Source organism: Sorghum bicolor, chromosome 1 (assembly GCF_000003195.3).
Source record: "Sorghum bicolor cultivar BTx623 chromosome 1, Sorghum_bicolor_NCBIv3, whole genome shotgun sequence".
Classification (NCBI taxonomy): domain Eukaryota; kingdom Viridiplantae; phylum Streptophyta; class Magnoliopsida; order Poales; family Poaceae; genus Sorghum; species Sorghum bicolor.
The window spans coordinates 59,832,750-59,853,082 of NC_012870.2; the positions used below are offsets into that span (position 1 = coordinate 59,832,750).

Genomic DNA, 20,333 nt, shown 5'->3' on the forward strand with positions numbered 1-20,333 from the left:
GAATGATCTAAAGTGGAAAATTGGACAGCTCGCTAGAACGCTACGACTTCTCGATTCGTATACATTGTCCAAAATATCACCAATGCATAGTATATATATCAAGCTAATAAAGCTACTCGGCTTTTTGGGTAAGCAAGGTCAGTTAGTCCCAAATATTTGAAAAGAAAATATCCTGCTACCATGGGTGCCAGCATGCCAGATACCCGACATCTGCAAAAAGCTATTAGAGTGAATCAACAATGAGGTTTGAGTGAAGCATCTTTGTAGCAGAGCATGAGTTGTTTTCTCTCACACGTCAATCTAGCTGATATTCAGTTTCTTTCATGAAAACACAGCTAATCGTGCAAATCCCATATAACTATAAAATTACAGCTGACTTAAAATCTTGTACCGCTACTGTTAAAATGAAAAAGGCTCCATGAGTGTAAAGATGACCCTCCCTTGCCTCCAGAACAGTTAACCACCACTATAAAAGAAAACCTCTAGTGAAACCAAAACCGCAGAAATGAACCAAGGTTCATTCAAATGCAATCGTCATGGACCTCTGAAAATATCAGCAATTGGTGAGATCTTGTTCGTAAATCCAAACTGCAAATTAAAACTATATAACAAGAAATGGAATGTATGACAATCGTATGAGAAAATGGATCAGCTCAAATGTGACAGCTCTGGTCGTATAAAATCTGATGCACGGATGAAGGTTCCAATATGACAGCTGAGTACTCCATCCCTTCCAAAAAGAAAGTCATTCTAGTTTGCCCTAAACCAAATCATCTAAAATCTGACTAAGTTTACATAAAAACTATTCATATTTAGTTATTTACAATACAAGTATCATTGAGTCATCATGAATGAAATATATTTCATACTATGCTTATTTGGTGTATAGAGACAAGCATGACCAGATAAAAAATTGGTGGCATGCGGTAAAAAATTGCTATTTTTGCCATATTAGTGTTGCATAAAAGATGGGACAACAAACTTTGCATAAAAGATGGGACAACAAACTTTCATCATGTTGCTAAATTAAGAAATAAAAACAGAAGGCTAATGCAAAACTTCATTGAATCACCTCTTTGGTGCACACTGAAGGACACAAACATAGCAGTGCATCCAATACTCTATAATACCAATGTTCATCCAGGTAAATGAGGGAGACGGCTGCAGATGCAGCGATGAAGGCACCCTGAACAAAGAAACATAGGAGTTTAAAACAAATGTCATCAAAAGGGTAAAAATCAAACTGATAGATTGTGCTATACCTTTCACCGCTAAGGATCCCATATGCCAATTGTTTGCAAAAAGAGTAACCAGTCCTGTTGAAAACTCTCTCGTAATTTGATCTGATTACTTGAACTGCACATATCATCCTTTATGTTAGGAAGATTACCAGCAAGTGGAACAGCAAAAAAGCAACTGCAGGCTAGTGCCTCTGCAAGATGCATTCTATTGACAAAAAGCAAGCACACTATTGGTGATATGAACAGAGCACATCACAAAAATGTGGTGTCCTCTTACCCTAAAATTAGACCATAGAAAAATTAAGTTGGGGCAGGGATATTTGGCTACGAGTCATGAAGATTGGTGATACGAACACCACATTTTTATCTAGCTAGGTCACAAAATAGAACTATTTGAAAGTTGTGCAAGCTATTTATATTTGGGCTTCAGTTTGTTGTAAACTACAAGTCTTAATATATATGATTCAAATAAACAGAAACTAGGCATGTACAATGACATGGACATTTTGCTGCTGACATTTATTGTAAATTAGGTATCCAACAAAGAATGTATCAACCATTCAACTAAGAATGGTCTAAGAAAAAGTCAAGAGAAACATTTTACCAAGAGTGGCATAGCTGCAGTGAAGTTCTGAAACTAATGATTCTGACAGTTTGTCGATTAGATCCTCCTTTCTCCTTTCATTGCAACATCCAATTGGATGGGCTGATAGGTCGCCACCTTCAGAAGTATGTCCACTTGAAGGCACATGAAGGAAAAATAATCCAGCAGGAAATCTGTGTCTCCTCATCACCCATAGAGTTAACTCAGCATAAGGAGTGGATTGGATTACAGCGATGACAATTTCCAGCATCACACACACCCAGATAACCGTTGTTGTCAAGATAGAGAAGAATACATAGAATACAGAAGTTGTAGGTATAAGAAGTAGGACTGGTGTAAACAGCAGGGAACCAACCACGTGCTGTTCAACTGTGTAGTCATAACTATCTAACCTCTGCCTAAGAGGATTCCATTTGCGCCCTCTGTTATGGCATAAGCAAGTGTTAGCAAACTTTTGAAGCAGATATGAAAAAAACTGAAAATAAAAATGATAAGAAAGAAATAATATTAAAAAGATTTAGCTAAGTTTTTATGGTGCAAACATTATGCTTTTACACACATTAAGTTATCTGGCTCCACTACTAGCTTCTATACATGAGGAGAAGTGAAAACTAATCACAGTCAAACTTATCCTTCTTGATATAGTTGTAATCTGGCAAAGAAAATCTGTAATTTATAGTGAAATATTTATTTCCAACATCCAGTGACAATTTTAAGGAAAATTGGTTCCAGAGCATCAAAAGACAATCACTTTAAGAAATATCACCAATCAACATTCTGTAAGATACCATGGCAAGAACGAGGCTTTCCAAATTTACCACTCCATTACAGGTGCATTTGGTTGAAGGATGAAATTTGATAGGATATGGTGATCCATGGGTATTGGGATAAGGATATCCATGATGCATGTTTGGTTAGATGGATGGGACGAGCCATTTTTCTGTTTAGTTGGATGGATCAAAGTGGATGGGATGAGAATAGTTGATTAATTATAGCTATTATTTAAAAATACCCAGGGACCCTTGCACGGAGCGACACCAGCAGACATGCATGCTGGGCCAAGAGTGTGTGGAACTACTAGATCTCAGTGGTGCCAAGCACCATCAAGCACCATCTTCTCGTAGACAAAGCGGAGGATTTGGCAGAGCTCCATTTTGACATCTTGCGCTGCAGGCAGGCCATGGCCTCCTGGCAGTGCTGGACATTGAGGGGCTCCTCAACCTCGGCCCACAGTGCCGTCCTCATGATTCCCTTCCCCGTGCTTCATTTGAACCCCTTTTACATTGATACCCTCACAGACCAAGCCGGAATCGAGGATGTCACTACTGTCACGTATTAGTGCTGCTACAGTGCTACCGACCTCTCCTTCAAACCACCAGCCCAGAGCCTCCCCCTGTGAATCATCAGCACGGCGAACCAGGTCGGTCACTGGCTGCCGTAGGGGTCGACATCACCGCCAGTGAGGGTAGCCATGGTCAATCTGTTTGACCAACCCATTCTCAATGCCCAAGTTTCAGTGCAATGACCAAAGGGCAAAATATTTCCCTTATACATCAGCTCAAAATGGAGTGGAGAACATCCTGCAGTCTTGGAGGTAACAGAGTGCTAGAATTTGAAATGGACTCATTCTGCCCCTTGTATTTTACAGAACACCGATATTCTGATGGCAACATCCAAAGTGATGATCTTTTGATGCTATGGAACCAATTTTCCCATTCCTATTGCTAGATTCGTGGAAGTTGTCTCATTAGTTGGGGACAGTGATCTAGCCAGGGGTTTTACTTTATATTATGGATGATTAGGATTTTAGTCAAGAATGTGCTTTCGCTTTTCCATGTACACATAACTTGGCAGTTCCCTCAACCCGAACCTTTTTGTTTCCCAAACTAGCTCAGCTCTGTGTCATGTTAAGGATTTAAGAACCACAAAATTAGGTATATTCAAATCCCTCATGTTTATGTATCATAAAATAATACAGTCAGACAGGCGCCAAAATTCAAATAGACAAGGATGCATCTGGTACCATTTATTTCGTATAACCAAACATTTTTTTGTCAAAGTCAAACTACAGAGAAAAAGGTGATATCAAAGCTAATGTTTAGCAATTGATCAACTTGTCAGTCGTTCAGTAATAAACATATGTTGCAGTTAGTACCCTCTTATTCAACAAGTACCACATGAGTGCACCAAGAGTATGTTACCTGAAAAGACGCCACAATGATGCTACTGTCTGAATCTGTCTTGAATATAATGATGAGATTAACCAGTGAAGCATGGTAACATGCAACGTAGCAAGTTGGATAATGTCAATAAAGAATGAAACTGGAGCTGTCAGACCTAAAATAATTCCAGAGACTGCAATGCCTTGAATTATATGCCTGAGGTAGCCTCCCACGAAGAACCAAAGGGTAGAGTAAATTTGAACTGCATTAAGAGAAATCATGCCTAAGAGCTCTGCTAACTCTGTATTCAGCTTAAAACCAGCTGGAACACCCATCAGCCACACACAACCGGATCTCAAGATTGCTTCTGTCATGTGGTGGACGAGAGCAATAGTCCAAATACAAATAGTCTCTGTATTTAACAAGAATGCTGCTCCAAGGACAAAACCCATCAGGAGATCCACAATGACACTTGACCACAATGCATGCTTCCGAATTGCAGCTTTGTGTGCATATTCGACATTCACAGTGGAGCTGAGCGATAATAATTAAGTGAAGCTTAGTATTTTCAATAATCTGCACTTGAGTATATGATAACTACTATGTACTGAATGTAAATGCACTTGAATATTCATAATACAAAGATCACATGAAACAACAAAATGGAAATGAACCAGTAAACTCTCTTTTGCATATTAAAATAACCATGTAAGATTAGTAATAACAAGAATCATGATGTTGTTACCTTGGTATATGTTAATAACTTGTAAGGGTAGCACAAAATTTTATGCTAATATGTCACAACAGATTAAAATGGTGACTTAAGTTACAGTGCAGATTAAGAAGCTACGGATCCACTATTAATCTACCTTAGGGAAGCATCTTGGAGGACAATTGGCCAGTAGAGAATTTGACAGCTGCGAAGATGAATGTTATTCCATGAATGTCTGAAAACCTTATTAAGCATCAAGTACTGGGGCATATGGCTTAAACATTTCCGGAATATTAGAATCACGATGTAGAGAATAGTTGATGCTGAAGCCAAAAATATCCCCACGCAGTGCCATGTTACTTGAACTAAGACATCATATCTGAATAAGCAAGTAACAAGGTAAGAGCCGACAAAAGGAGCAGAGTGGAGAAGGTTAACAATAGTGCTTACACAGATGCAAAGATGAAATAAGCCCCAGAGCTTGTGGTAGAACATTCCTGAGTGTCTGGCAGTCTAGCTGCATTTGAACAATTAAGCGCCAAAACAATTGAATCCTTCAAACAAACATGAACTGACTTAATAGACCATCTAACCAAAAAAAAAAGGAACAAATAACATGCAAAACCACTCATGCACATACCAAATCAAGAAATGCTGGTTGCTTTTGTAGATCATTTATCCAATTTGGCTTTTTGAAAGAAACATTCAACTTACGAGGTGCATCCAAACCCAGTGAAAAATGGTTTCTGCCAATTGTCGGAACCTCATATAGTATGACCTAGAATAAATTGAATAAAATATCTCATCAATTTGTCAGAGCAAACGAATAACTGGAGAGGTGTAAAAACATGACAGTTCAAAAAAATGTGAATACAAGGATATTACAAACAGAGCCTTGACTTACATACGTGGCAACGATTGTTTTCAATCTGTTGGCCATCAAGATACAAATGGTGAAGAACTGGAACTTGATTCAGGTTGCTCTTGAAGTTTTTTCCAAACTTCCAACACAAGTGCACCCAACTGCCCTCTTTGACTGCAGACTTTCTGCAAGCATCCAGAAAACCATCTAACACACAACAATCGCATCCCCATCTTCTATGCTCATAACTTGGACCCTGATCCCCATTCCCAACTGATCCAATCATGGCATTGTTTCTTCTTGTGCCAAAATGTTCTTTCTGAACAAATTTTGCATCCAAGGGCAGCTGCTCTAATTTATTAAAGCAGTATTCTTCTAACTCTTTAGGGGGGTGTTGGCCACAATCCCCGAGAATGATAAATGCAGCAGATTCTTGTAGGCTTACTGGCATCCTTTTATTTGAGGAAAGGACGATGGTCTAACATGAGAGACAACATTGAGAAAAGCAGCTGTGAAAAATATAAGCAACCAAGATAAACATACTCTAGCAGCAAGTTTTTTTTCCTTTGGACAATTTTAGCAGCTACATCAGTAGATGAGCATAAAACATAGGTTGTGCCTTTCAACATGCATGTTGCAAAATTAAATGAAACAGATTATTATAACATGATTTCAGCAGTAGATTACTGGAATTCCCCCCAAGCAAGGAAAAAGGACAAGCATTACATAGCAAAGCAAACCTCTGGAGTTGATGAGATGGGCCTCAAAACAAATTCTTTAACAACTCAAGAACAAGTAGTTTAGTACAAATGCATGGTAAAGATAGGACCAACTTCTAAAAAAATGCTATGTGCTAAGCACCGCCTAGGCACCACTGCACCAGAGTTCGTGGAGGAAGCAGGGGAGGACCAGAGGAGAGGAAGGAGGAAGGTGACTGGGTGAGAACAGAGAAGAGTGAACAAGGGGATGTAGGACGAAAAGGAAAGACCATGACAAGGGGGAAGCGGTACTTGCATGAGGAAAAGCTATCACCAGAAGAAGTGGCTAAGTAGTATTTGCATGAGTAAAAGTTATCACCAGTAAAGGTAGCTAACTGTCAATTGCTAAAATTATTTTAGCGCTAGAGCTTCAACGTTTTCTTCATGCTAGAAGAAGGAACCAAAATTCTGCTGAAAAACACAACCTTGGAGGATTTGATTTATGCATGTCAAAATAAAAAACAACATACAGGACAGGAGCCATAGCCCTTCAATTCCTAAGCCACTTAATTCCCTAACCCCTCCCATACCGCGGCTGTTGTGAAGCACAACTCTTTGTTCTTTAACAGCAAATCAACAAATATAACAGAACATCATCTGTAGACACTCAAGCAACTAGCCAAATCAACTGGGCCTTGTAGTAGCACACAGTCCCACTTTATTCTTTTACTGATGGTTGGTGGCTCTGAAAGGAACAGAAACTCCTCTTGGGTGCACATTTATAAATAGATACTAGAATTCGCCCCTTTGACCCTTCATTACAATAGGTCTATTTCTATATTAGAGAAAAAAATAACAATATCATTCAATAAACTACAGTAAACTAGATTGGACATCTAAATGACAGCACAACATTTTCAATGGCTACTTTCCTCTGAAGAGAAACTAAACTTATAACTGCACCATAAATCTTCCTCAGTTACATTTAATACTTTAAATTGGATTAAAGCAGCTCGTTACTTTGGGATTAAAATACAAAATGGACGACTTCCTCACCTTCAACTAAGATTTTACAAGGGAATCTCGCAATACTGCATTTGGCACATAGATTACTGGAATATGAGTTCATGCATCTACCAAAAAATGCCCAATAATGAAGCAACAATGGTAAACTATGTTTAACCCGAATCATCAATGCTGACCTGGAGGGTGTCAAGTGTTGCAAAAGAGCGCAGGATGTGATCTTGGGGCACAACTGCAGAGATGACGATGTCGATAGAACCAGCACTGCTGAAGAACCATCCGAACAGGATGAACCTCGGTGAGAAAGGCTTGTGCTTGAGCTGCAGCTCCTGGCGTGGCCACCATATCCTGCATCGCTCAATGTCCATCACTGCTGTATCTTGGGGCTCGGGGCTTGGGTCCTGTGTGAATACCATCAGTTACGGCAAAACAACATGGCAACAAAACCAACCTAGAGGTTTGCATATGTGCATCATCCCAGACAAACTCATGTTTATTGTTTATTCATTGGGTAAATAATCATCTGAATTCTTATAAACAAACGAGAAATGAAAGTACATGCAGAACAGGTGCAGTTTACTGACAAGAAATAGATATAAAACATGTATGAAGGGCAAAAGGAAACAACAAAAAGAAGAAAATCTCACCGTTGTATACAACCAGGGCAATCCATTTAACATACCTACAATAGTCTCGTTTCTATTTATCACACCCACAGAAATTATGTTTCCATTTAACACACAGCACAACAATTTTGCTTCCAGTTTTTATAGAAACAAATGAAAAATCTGGCATGCCAAGAGTACAGAACGGAGGGGAACAAGGGGGCTCACTGTGGGCAATGCTTGGTCCACCACAGGTGTGGATGAAACCGTCAGGGAGCAACAAGCAGACTCAGGGAACTGGCACCATCAGCTCTGCTTCAATCTGGAGGTGCCACCATGCAGTCAAGGTGAGGAATGAGGCGATGTGAAGGGTGAGGTCGGCCCAAAATGCTAGCCGCCTCTAAGTTGGGTTTTGTTGCCAATTGTTTTGCTGTAGCCAATGTTATCCACTCAGGACGAAGCCACAAGCAAAATGAGGACTGCATCACAGCAAGTAATCAAGTATGAAGTATCTATTCACCGGCAGGCACAAACAATTAACAGATCAACCAATTGTTTTTCACTACAGGACCCCTACAACAGTAGGAACTTAACAATTATACAATTTCTTCAAGTCGACTGACAGACTAGTATTCAAGCACATACGCACATTCAAGATCAAGCACACCAGAGTACAGATTAATGGGGTGTAGCCTTTCATGCCTGCAATGGCGTATCTAGAATTTTAGCTTAGGGTACGAAGAACCAAGTCTCCTAATATATATAATAATTTGGTATAATCCAAGGAATATTTTGGTAAAAAACTATAAAATTGGTGAGCATTAATTAAACAACCAAAATACCAAAAGTGCAAGACATCACCAATGCATCAAAGACCGAAGAGGAGACAAGAGATATAGTCATCAATTAGCAACTAGTTTGAGGTCTCTACTGCTATACATCAATCTGTACTGCTGTGAATTGCGTTCAAAAAAAAATTGCACTGCTGTGAATCAGCAATCAACAATTAAGTCTGTAACGATTACCAAAGAGGAGAGAAGTAGTTTCAAAATACAGGAAGCACAGAACCTTGCTTGCTCCAAAGGGTTCGATTTTACAAAGTGAATATGACACACCTTATCTTTTGAAATTGTGTGCTAATAAACAGACTCGGTATCTGATATTGTCAATGTTGATATCGACTATCGAGTTCCTTTGAAATTACGTACTAAACAGACGCGGTATCTAATACTGTGAATTTTCACATCAACTTTTGAGTAAAGGTCATATAGATGTGTTCTTTTCTTTGTTTCTTTGTTTTTAATCACAGTAAAGCCGCAGACACTCGAGATTGAGTCCAAAGATCTCGAGATTTGGCGAAATCATCACAGGTGCCTCGCTGCCGAGGAGCACGATGTCGCTTACCACTGAAAAAACAATGTCACTAAATCCTAAAATAATTCTAGAAAAAGAAATTGTCAGGTCGAAAAATTAAACTCATGGGAACAAATTCCTGCAATTTACCTAACCAGTTAAACTACTCTTAGTTCCAGTGGCGGATCCAGGAACGGATCAAGGGAGGAGCTAACTAAATAAATACAAGGGTAAAAATCTTACTAGCCGTATACTAAAATATTTTCGTACTACTTGGCAGTTGCAAATTGCAATGCGATTATTACTTGTTAGGAACTAACGTGACATTCACTGAATATTTGAAAATTGCAATTGAACAACCAGATACGGTACTGTTCTGTATTCTGTTCTCACCTTTGAAGCTTGAACTCTGACTCTTAGCGGCAGAAGAGGGGGGCAAGGGGCGGCCGGGCGTCGGCGACAGCGGGGCGGCCGTGACCCTCTCGCCTGGAGACCTGGGCACCTGGCCGCGGCTGACCGGCTGGAGCCTTGGCCTGGTGCCCTGGCCAGCTGGAGACCCGGCCGCGGCTTGCAGGAGGCGGCCGGGAGGCGCGCAGGCGCCGGACCGGGGAGGGGGAGGGGGAGGTGGGGAGGGCGGGTGGCAGCCGCTGCCCGCTGCCGGGAAGGCGGCGACGGCGACGGTGACGGCGAGCGCCGGGAATCGCGCGGACGGCGGGGAGTCTGCAGTCGCGACCTGACCGAGCGTGGGAGGGGAGAGCGTCGGGCTTCTGTCGCTCGTCTGCGCTCTAAGGTTGACAGTTGGGCTGTGGAGGGAGCTGCTGGGCTGGGTCTGAAGACCTGCTCCCAGTTGTTTTGGCCCACGACCAGGACTGCAGCCCCAGCAGTCCCCCCGTGAAGGCTCAGAGTCCTCTCGACCCTTCTTTTCCCCTGCTACAGTACTAGCGGCGAAAAAAGGGCGATTTCCATCTCCCAGCGTTGATTCTGCCGGATACCTCTCGCCTTCGGCTGTCTCGCCGGCGCCGACATCCAGTAGTCTTATCCATAGAATAAGATAGGATTAAGTGTGGCCGGCGATGCACTGGTCCTATTTTTTTTCCCATAGTAGTCCGTGGGGATTGGTTGTTCCTTGTCTTTGAGGTGAGTCCTTTTGTTTCCTATGAGATCCTTTGCCGTTGCTTGTGTTGGTGGCGAGCGGGATTTGGTTGTGGCTGGGATGTGCATGGTGCTTGGCGATGGCTTCCTTTGCGGAGGATTCAGTACCGACGGGTATGTCATAGTTTTCTTCTTATGCGTTGGTAACCGATTCCTCTGGATGCTTCTTTATGCCGTCGGAGCCCATGCCATCAATGGTGACGCTGGTCTCGCAAGCTACGACATGATGTCAAATGTACGGTGGGGTTCTAGTGGATTTGATTACCAACTCGATGAGAAACCGGGTTGGGTTTTGGTTCCCACCTTCTTTGGTGGTGCCGCTCCCCTTCGGGGTTCGTCGTCGTCGTTCGGTGAGCTGAGGGCTCTGGTCCTTGTGGCGTCAGATTCCTCGGTGTCCAACGATGTGATGGCCGACGGCCATCTTTTCCAGCCGGGTCGTTCAGCAGTTATAAAGCAGGTCGGGATCGACGTGCTACACAAGACGGCAACAAAAAACCGTGATTCTTCGCCGGAGAGGAGGTTGGCCTCAAGCAATGTGCTCTGGCCGCCGGCGGCGAGGCAAACCGGGAGTTGTCTACAAGAACTGAGTTGTAATTTTCTTTTCTTTCAAGGATGTTCTTGTAAGATTTGGGCTGTAACCACCAAAACTTTTATGTGAAGTAATAAAAATCCTGGTTTCTCAAAAAAAAAAAAAACAGTCCCCCCTGGAATCCACCCCTGCTTAATTCGCAAATTTGCTATCTTCTCGCAAATTTTCTATCTTCTTGAACTAACGTATATAATCAGTTTTGGTAGACATGAAAAATAAATTATCTATTCCATTGCAAAAGATATGAATATTTTACAATTAACTCTCATGATAAAAAAAACTACACACATATAAATTTCTATGATTCCTAGCAGTACATGTGCATTTAGCTAGTCTCAAATAAGAGCACCTCCAAAAGTCTTTTAAGTTTTAACTTAGTCTCTAAATTTTATTTAGAGAGTCATTTGAGTAAAAATGATTTTCTATATCTTTCTATCTTTTAGCAGCTTCTCTATTTCTCTATATCCTATATAGATTATGCAGAGTCATCCTCGTTATTCATCTTTAACTAGCGAGAAATCGAAAATAGAGAAGATAATAATATTCAAAGATCAAGCTATTAGATGACTTTTTCACTAAAATCTCTATTCCAATCAATACAATACATAAAGAGAAAAGGACTCTCGTAGCTAGTTTAAGTTTTGTGACGATAAGCATCACCTTAAATGAAGCAGGAACAACTTCTTATAACCACCGCCTCTTAGAGCAACAACAAGGTGGATAACACAATTGGGGTGGATGTCACTCTCTTGCAAGGTCTTGTAGTCAGCGAGTTGTTTGTCGCCGAGGATGAGCCGCTGCTACTCAGGGAGGGATGCCCTACTGCTCCTCGACGCGCACCTTGATCATACCCACCAGATCTGTGGACGCGACTTGGATGGCGATCTCTCTGCCCATGAGCGTCTTGACTTTGATCGTCCATGTTGCCTTGTGTAACATCCCAGATTTTTACGAAAATCAAAAATACGAGCTTTTTTTAAAATTTTTCCTGTAATCGTGTGAATCATATAGTTTCGAGGTTAAACTCGATCCTAACCCGCTAACAAATCGTGGCATACATATAGATTTGTTTGTAGGCAAGTGCTTCTATTCGAGAGTCGTTTTGAGTTGGGTCTTGTTTAGGGTTTTGAGTTTCTTTTGGAGTGCACAAATCCGTAGCAAAGTCTTCTCGAATCTCCATTGAGCCTATCTCAAAGGCGAAGCGAATCCCTTCTCAATCTTTCTGTTGGAGTACGTCTCAAACTCCTTTGAATTCTTTTGAACCCTCCTCGAAGTCCCCTTCTCAAACCTCTCCTCCCTTTTTGGTCTCACCTCAAAACTCCACCGGCAAATCCCCCTCAAATCTTTCGTCGAGTCCCATCTAAATCTTCTCTAGGTCTTATCTCAAAATCCTCTAAATCAAAAGTGGGGAAATCTCCTTTCTTTCTTGGGCTCCATTCTTTTTCCCCATTCTTTACCAGCAGGCCCAACTGAATTCCCCGTGCCCCTCCTGATCCGCTCGGCCCAGCCTGGGCGCCCTTTCCCCCGCCGGCCCACCTCACGCATTCGGCCCGCCTCGCGCTCCCTCCACACTGGCCCAAGGACCAGGCATGCGCGCGGCCTGCATGGCCCAGCTCCCTGCGCGACCCCCCCTAACCCTAAGCCTGCCACGCGCGCCCGCGCCCAGCTCGCCCAGGCCGCCGCCGCCGCCTAGAGTGGGCAGAACCGCCCCCTGCACCCGTGACCCTGCCCGCACCCCATCCCCCCTCGATCCTGATGCCCGCCGCGTGTCCCGCAGCGGACGCGGACGCCGAGGATGAACGTGGCTCCCCCTAGAACCCTAGCCCGGCGCGTATAAGAGCTGAGCCGCCGCTGTCTGCTCTCTCCTTCCCCAGCAGAGCCGCTCGCCGCCTCCTGCCTCGCCGCCAAGCACCACGGCGCCGCCCTCCTCCTCTGCCCCCTCCATCCAGCAGTCGAGCCCCGGCCGAACCCCGATGACCGTGGCCACGACCTCGCCCCCGCGCACCTGCGTCACCTCGCCGACGAGCTCGCCCAGAGCCTCGCCATCCGCGACGCTGGAGCTGCACGCCATCGCCACGGGCAGCCGAGCACGGAGACCCCGACCACCTCTGCTCTACCGGCGTTCACGGCGCCAACGCCGAGCCGCCGCAACGCCGAGCTGCACGCGACGTCGCCCGCAACCACGAAGCCCGAGCGCCCCAACCACGACCGTGCCACGCCGTCCTCGCACCGGAGCCGCGCCACCGCCGAGCCGCCGCGATGTCGAGCTCCCTGCAGCGCTTCGCCACTGCCTGAGCTCCTCCCTGCTCGTGCACCAGAGCCGTCGCGCCGCGCCGAGCCCCGTCCCCGAGCTACCACGACGACGCCGTGCTCGTGCCCCGTCGCCCCTCCGCGTCGTCCTCGCCTTGCCGCGGTCACCGTCACGCCAACGCCATCGCCTGGGACTTCACCACCGAGCTCATCCTCCACCACGGCCACGCCAGGAAGTCGCGATGGTCACCGCGTCAGCGCCGACCATGGTGATCGCGACCCCGAGCACGACGTCGAGCCCCGACGCGTCCACGTCCTCGCCATGCTGCGTTCTCTGCGTCGAGCTCCTGCCCATGTCTTCGCCAAGCCAAACCATCGGTGAGCCACCAATGACCAAGCTTCCACCCTGCTCCCCATTCTGTCACGTTCCAGACTGAGACCGGCCTTCGTGCCGCGATTCATCCACTGTGCAGGGAAGCAGTGGCCTCGTTGTGCCCTTGCCGAAGATGTGACGCCTTCCCGATGCCTGCTGCACATCCTGGCCAGCCGCAGCGAGCCTCAGTCGGCCAGCAGTAGGCTTGCAGCTGATCGACGCCCTTCCTCGTGTTCGGTAAGGTCGAGCCCCGAACCCTAGTTGGCGTCATTCCCGATGCCAACAAAAACCCTATCTTGCATTCATACACTTGTTCATACTTGTCATTTCTTTATCTATCATCTGTACATAATCATACATCTCCTACCTTGTTTAATGCATGATCTATCTTTATCCATTGTTGCCTGTGTCGAGCCTTCGCGCCGGTCTACTCTATTTATCTCTTGTGCTATGGAAATGTGCTACTCCGTGTCGTCTTGCGTCGAACGTGTTGCCAGTCGTTGTGTTGTGGTTCTTCATGCGTTGTCTGGTGGTTGTGTGTTGTTTGTCGTTGTTGTGGACAGAGCCTTCGAGCTGGTCGGGGATTGTAGTAGGTTCGACCATTCGGTCGTTGGATCGTTCCATGGTGACCGTAATGCCGAACCTAGCACGTTTCCCTCATTTTAGTTGACTCTCTAGTGCTATGAATAATAGCGACCCTATTCTACCCACAAGCGTGGTCACCATGGACTTGTTGTCGGTGCGCCTCCTACCCACACCTGGCGAGCCACTCGTGACCTAGTTTAGTGGGAGACTAGCGGACGACAATCGTGGGACTTATGAAAGCCAACTCGTTAGGTGGAGCTCATAGCTGCGAGTCGCCTCGCCATAGCCATCGGGCTTTACCTTGTTTTCGCGTGTTTATCCTAACCACCTCGTATGCTCGTACCACTTCGACTATAGCATTCCCTCGGACCTAGCGGTGACAACCGCATCGCTACGGGCCTTAGGAGTAGCCTTGTGCTGATTTAGATGCACAGTCGTGGTGCCCTACGAGTGAGTTCGGATCATGGAGTCGTATCTCTCTTTATCCAACCGTCGTTCTTTCCATGATGAGTTGGTCGAGAGAGTATGAACTCCATTCTTCTTCCTCTTTCTTAATCTTAATCCTCGTCGATCTAGTAAGACGTGGATTGAGCCCTTTTTGTTTGTTTGGTGTTTTGATTCCATTTCTACGATTCCCGCTGTTGCTATGGCGAGTGGATCAAAGGAAGGTGAATCCCGTGTCCTTTTCCGCCTTTTTGGTTCTTCGTGTTTAAACTCTTGCATGCCTGTACCTATTCAACCATAGCATTTCTTTGGTTCTCATGGTGACAACCGCACCGCTAAGAACCCTGGCGATGTCTTAGTGCATTTAGTGCACCTAGGTTGTGGTACCCTACAAGTAGTTTGAGCACTCGTGTACGTGTGTGTCACTCTCTCTGATTCCCCGTCTCTTACCATGGCGGGTGGATTGGAAGGAATAGACCACTTCCCTTTTCTTCTCTCTTTGTTCCACCCTCTCTTGACTCTCGTCAATCATAATGGCGTATGAGTTGAGAGAGATCCGAATCTCTTGTGCTTACAACAGTTTGGTTCTCGTCAGTCTCTGTGACGCTTGGATCGAAAGACCGTAAGCTGTGGTGTTTGCTTAGAATGAGTTAGAGTCTAAGCCATTTATTAAAGCCGTACAGGTTGACTCAGTTGACCCGGGAAGTATCGGCTAGGCTAAGACTCTGACTTACTTGGTGAACAGCCATTCCTATTTCTTTTAGCCCAGGGATCGGACATCCGCCGAGAGGGCTAAGTCGTTATCCTTTCAGTGCTCTTTTAGTGCAGTCGTTCTTTAGTGTTTTGTCGCCTCTTTTCGTAGTCCTTCTATGTCTAGCGGTCTGATTGTTTCGCCTTGTTTGTCGCTTACGAGGTAGTCACTTTAGGGTTAGCTTTGATCGGATTAGGACCCGTTGGAGGGAGGACATGCGGAAAGGAGGATCTGGGATGAGAACAACTACAAGTGCACTGTGGATCTTGGAACTGACACTCAACAGGTGCCACGTCCCACCCAACCTCGTAGAATCCTATTAGACATGCAATATTATAGATGCTAGTGCTTTACTTTTATGCAAATGAACTGTGATAGGTTGCATGGTAGAAGTGCTTGTGAGCCATTACCTTGTTGCAACCTATAACCCTCGCACACCCGCTGTTAGGTTAGATGCTTGCATACTACTTGCTACTGCTTCTACTACGCATTATATCTGTGATGTGATGCAATGTGGGAGATTGGATGTGAGTGGATAAGGCACGTGGTGCTAATAACTGGATAGTGAGATGGTAATGGATTTGGGGAGATCTTGGCGTGTGTCTTGGGTGTGTGGTGAGGGTCGAGTCGACCGAGCAGGATCTACGACGAGTCTTGGGACAAGTCTTGCCGGGGAACGCTACCTGGGCGTTCTCCATGAGAGATACCTGTGGCGGGTACATGTGACAGGGAGAGGTCCCAGAGTGGAGTGTCTTCGTGGGACGAAGCACCGGGATGGGAGGTGTTGTTTAGCACGGGGTAGCCGGATGTCTCGTCGAGCGGGGCATCGGTTGGCCCCTTGTGAAGATGTCCTGTTTGGTCACCCTAAGGACTGATATGTTCTGTGGACCGGGTCTTAGGAAGCCTTGCACCCCACTCGCTCTTATGGGGAGGAGACGGATGTACGACCAGCTGGGGCGGTGCCACTACTACTAGGTTGTTAGCGGATAGTGTAGGGAGGTACGGGCATGAGGACCCACACCCTCCTAAGACAGCGTAGTGACCTTTGGGGCCCAGTACTACGCCTCACAGTCTCAGCGTATGTTGGGTATTCTTAACATCATTACCAAAAGTAGACTAAGTTCTCTAAATCTAGTAACGGTGCCAAAAATGCCAAACCTATCCCTCACACCACTTAAGCCAAGTTGTCATCCCCAGCATGATATAAGAGACGCGGTATTGAAATATGCAATTGCTCTTCTAAATAAATAATGAATGGGATCTGCAAGCGCACAGATTAATACCGATGTAGCATTTTAACCGGAAAGTATTCCAGGTATCGTTATTTATATTTTTACCACTGGGAAGGGATTAGCAATCATCACTATTGATTACAGAATAGAATATGAGATTGAGCATCTATCATTGCACGTATAATTGAGAACATTTATCTAACTCTTCATACAGGGGTAAGTGTCACATAAAAGATATATGAAATAATAATAGTGACAAGGATAACTAATCTGATCTAGCCACATAATAAATATGATAAGCACCTCAATTAGATACTCTAGAAAGTCATTAGCATGGAATTAGAACGAACTACAAGAATATTCCCTAAGTTATTCTCAACTATATAGTCTAGCATTATCATAATTAGTGCAAGCATACTTAGCAATCATTGCAAGACAAGACTACGCCCATGCATAGTGATATTAGCAAGGTAAATGAGAAACATAGCAATCACTCCCCTGTAATAATGTTGCTCTGCCAGCCAATACACGAGAGGGGGACTATATAAGAATCAATGAAGCTGTCACTATCACGAACCACCCCACGATCTGGCATATTGGGTACAATCGCAGATAAATACAGTATAAGCACCACGCCTACACAATATCTATCATTTACCCATGGATCCGATGGATAAACGCTATACGATCCTAAGCATGTATATAGATCGAATCTAACTAAGTCAAGTACATAACTATGATAAACTAAGAACAATATAATCTTGAATATAAGCAAGTAGAGCAAAGTCATAAGCAATATATTGAAGTAGAACAAAGTCATATTCATAATATTGAAGAACAAAGATAATTAGAAAGTAATTAGAAGCACAATTAGAGAATTACCAAGAATCCTCCTGACAGATCCGGAAACCAATCGAAGATTGACTCCTTCTAGTTCTAGTCCTATGTAGCTATGCTAATCTAGATATCTAATTGATGTGGTGGCTCTAATCTTGATCAGAGGCTTCTTCTCCCTTAAGGAACAATGAATTAGGGTTGAGAGGCTCTCTCCTCCAGGGGCCAGGGGGTCTGGTTTTATAGTCCCTCCAAGTGAATATGGGCCATTGGATCAAACCGACATAGATTGTATGGTTTAGATTCATCCTTTAGGTCGGTGGAGATCTCCCGCAAAGCAGAGTCCTCATTGGACTCAGGAGGTGGGCGGGCGCCCTGACCAACTGGGCGGGCGCCCAGGGTCAGGCCCCGTTTCGCCTCCGCTTCGGTCTCGTGGCTTCTGGAGTCTTCTAGATGTAAGATAATTGCGCGGCACGTTAATATCTTTATGTAATCCCGACGTGTGGGCCTTTCTTCCGTATTTCCTGATAACCCCCTGCAGAAATAGACAAACACCAAAACTCGTGGAATTCTGTCAGATAAAACCCTAAGTCTAGATCTTGATTTCATTTGGATCCTTTTCTTTATTTATTTGATAATTAAATTTGATACTTAAGGACCGTCAACAAACTCCCCCAAGCTTACCTCTTGCTCGTCCCTGAGCAAGGATAGACTCAGCTATGGATCATAAGTTGTTGCAATATTTTAAAAATTGACGGTACACATGCTTTTTTTTTAAATAAGATCTCATCTCTGAGTTAGAGTAAACTGTCAAGACTTAAAACTTACATACTTTACCTTCACCATGGGACTTGTAACCGTCACTTCTGTCTTGAGTGGTTAAAAGATAGAACAGTCTAGCCAAGTGCCATGTCTCTTATTCTTGATCAGCTATAGCTCTGGGGTTTTTGCAGATTTTCAAATAAAACTCAGAGATTCCTTGTATGACTCTCTCATATCTCTCTTTTGTGGTATTTCTGGATCCTTACCAAGGCAGTGATGGTATATGCCTTCTCTCAAAGATATGTGGTATTTATGGTATGATGCATAATGACATTATCTTCTCTCTCACCCTACTCTAATAAGGCTTTAATATCTGGAGCTCATAGGTAGGAGATAAAGTATACATACTTACAAGACATTTATTGCATAGTCAAACCATGGATCCAAAGAAACAAATCAATAAGTCAAATCAAGATGTGCATGTGTGGCGAATGAATGGTGTATGGTGATGATGGTGATAACAATGGTGGTGGAAGTCTAATTCTACTTTGCTCTTTGAGGGAATACATACCTTCCTTGCTTTTGAAACTTTATGAGGAGAATGAGATGCTCTTCTTTTTCTTTTCTTTTCTCTCAGGTGGGTATCTTGTACCCCTAATTCTACTGTCGGACACTTGTCCATTTTTACCTCTCGTCTCACTTTTTCTTTCTTTCGAGGTTCCGAGCACTTGCTTCTTTTTATTTTCTCGTATTATTATTATTATTTTTAGAGCACTCATCTCTTGAGATAATATAGCAAGTGGTAGTAACAAGATAACTTGAGCATTTATTTCACAAGGGAAAAACAGAATATATTTTTTTTGGTTATTCTCTCCCGGATTAGGAGTAGAATATTTTGGGTGATTCTAGAGATGGAAATGGATGGATATATGTGGATGGTACTTCCGGAGTAGAAGTAGCATATATGAGTGAACGTGCAAGTGAAATCTTGATTTAACCACATGACAAGCTCCTAAGGGTCTACACAGCTTGACCACACTCAATGCTTATAAGCAGTAAATAGTAAATGTGTGGCTCAAAGTCTAGCAAGCATGTATATATGGCTGTGGTAGGAATTTAAACTCTCATCATACAGGAACTCATCATGCAACATTTTAAAGATTTTTTAAAGATAAAATTCTCCAGAATTCTAGCATCTCTAGGAACAGATAAACAGCAGCTCAACCTTCCCATATCATATCCGTTAACAACTTAGACTTCAGATCAAGTTTTCATCCCACAAGTTTAGATCTAGAGCAAGCTTTAAATTATAACAGTTATGTCTAAACTTGAGAGAGAACTTAAAATGTGCAAATTAGGCAGAGCAACTATTCATCATATCCATGCTTAAGTTTTATTTAGATACAGATTAGCATAGCCACTTTATTTATTTATTAAACACACTAAGCAAAAGACATATATATAAGTATAAACATAAAATCTTTATTTGGTTTTTCCATAGTTATGTATATTTATATTCTAAAATAGTATAAGTATAAAGATAGATAGATAGAAATACTTATCGAGATAAATGGGGGTGCTCTCCCCAAGCTGAATTTTGACGTAATTTCTCTTGATGTAGCTAGCAGGCGGCAGAGGTGTATTTGAAAGTCAGCAGCATTCTGACAGCGATTAGAATATCCTCCGTCTGCTAGTCTTCTTGATTCTTAAATTCTGTGGAGTTCAAATAGACAACAAAGCTTGTGGAACTGGTTAAGTGTTAGCATAAATATCTAGCCTTTATCATGTTGAGACTCCTTAATAAATATTACTCCCTGTTTTTATATTTTTATTTTATAAAGCAAAAAAATAATTATTTTATTTTTATGCCACCACAGTGAATGTACTTATGGGTTTTATGCCACTCGTATACTCACATGGGGCTTACTGTTTTTCATATTTTTTTATTTTCTCTTTAAGATAGTATGAACATGATTAACTAAGTAAACTAGTTGAAATAATTGAAAGGGAAAGGATAACTACCAAGTTTACCTCTTGGCAAGGCGTTCGGTGTTTTTAAGTCCTCGGAACGGGACTCTCCATTTTCTTAATCGTCCTGAGG

The 20,333-nt window shown here is 43.5% G+C and overlaps 1 protein-coding gene across 4 annotated transcripts; it reads right to left on the minus strand.

Annotated features, from left to right (window-relative positions):
- Positions 201-10,190, minus strand: LOC8058803 (phosphatidylinositol N-acetylglucosaminyltransferase subunit GPI1). 4 transcript variants are annotated; one of them, XM_021450860.1, is made up of 12 exons: positions 9,654-10,189; positions 8,136-8,229; positions 7,482-7,703; positions 5,628-6,059; positions 5,360-5,497; positions 5,170-5,273; positions 4,877-5,098; positions 4,047-4,541; positions 1,846-2,267; positions 1,263-1,356; positions 1,073-1,186; positions 201-544 (listed from the first exon to the last, which is right to left on the minus strand). In XM_021450860.1, the coding sequence occupies exons 3-12, from the start codon at positions 7,668-7,670 to the stop codon at positions 535-537; spliced, it is 2,220 nt and encodes a 739-aa protein (XP_021306535.1). In that variant the 5' UTR covers positions 7,671-7,703; positions 8,136-8,229; positions 9,654-10,189; the 3' UTR covers positions 201-534. The 4 variants fall into 4 exon arrangements, with proteins under 4 accessions (XP_021306535.1, XP_021306534.1, XP_021306536.1 ...); XM_021450859.1 differs by having other exon boundaries at positions 8,136-8,386; XM_021450861.1 differs by lacking the exon at positions 8,136-8,229 and having other exon boundaries at positions 9,654-10,190.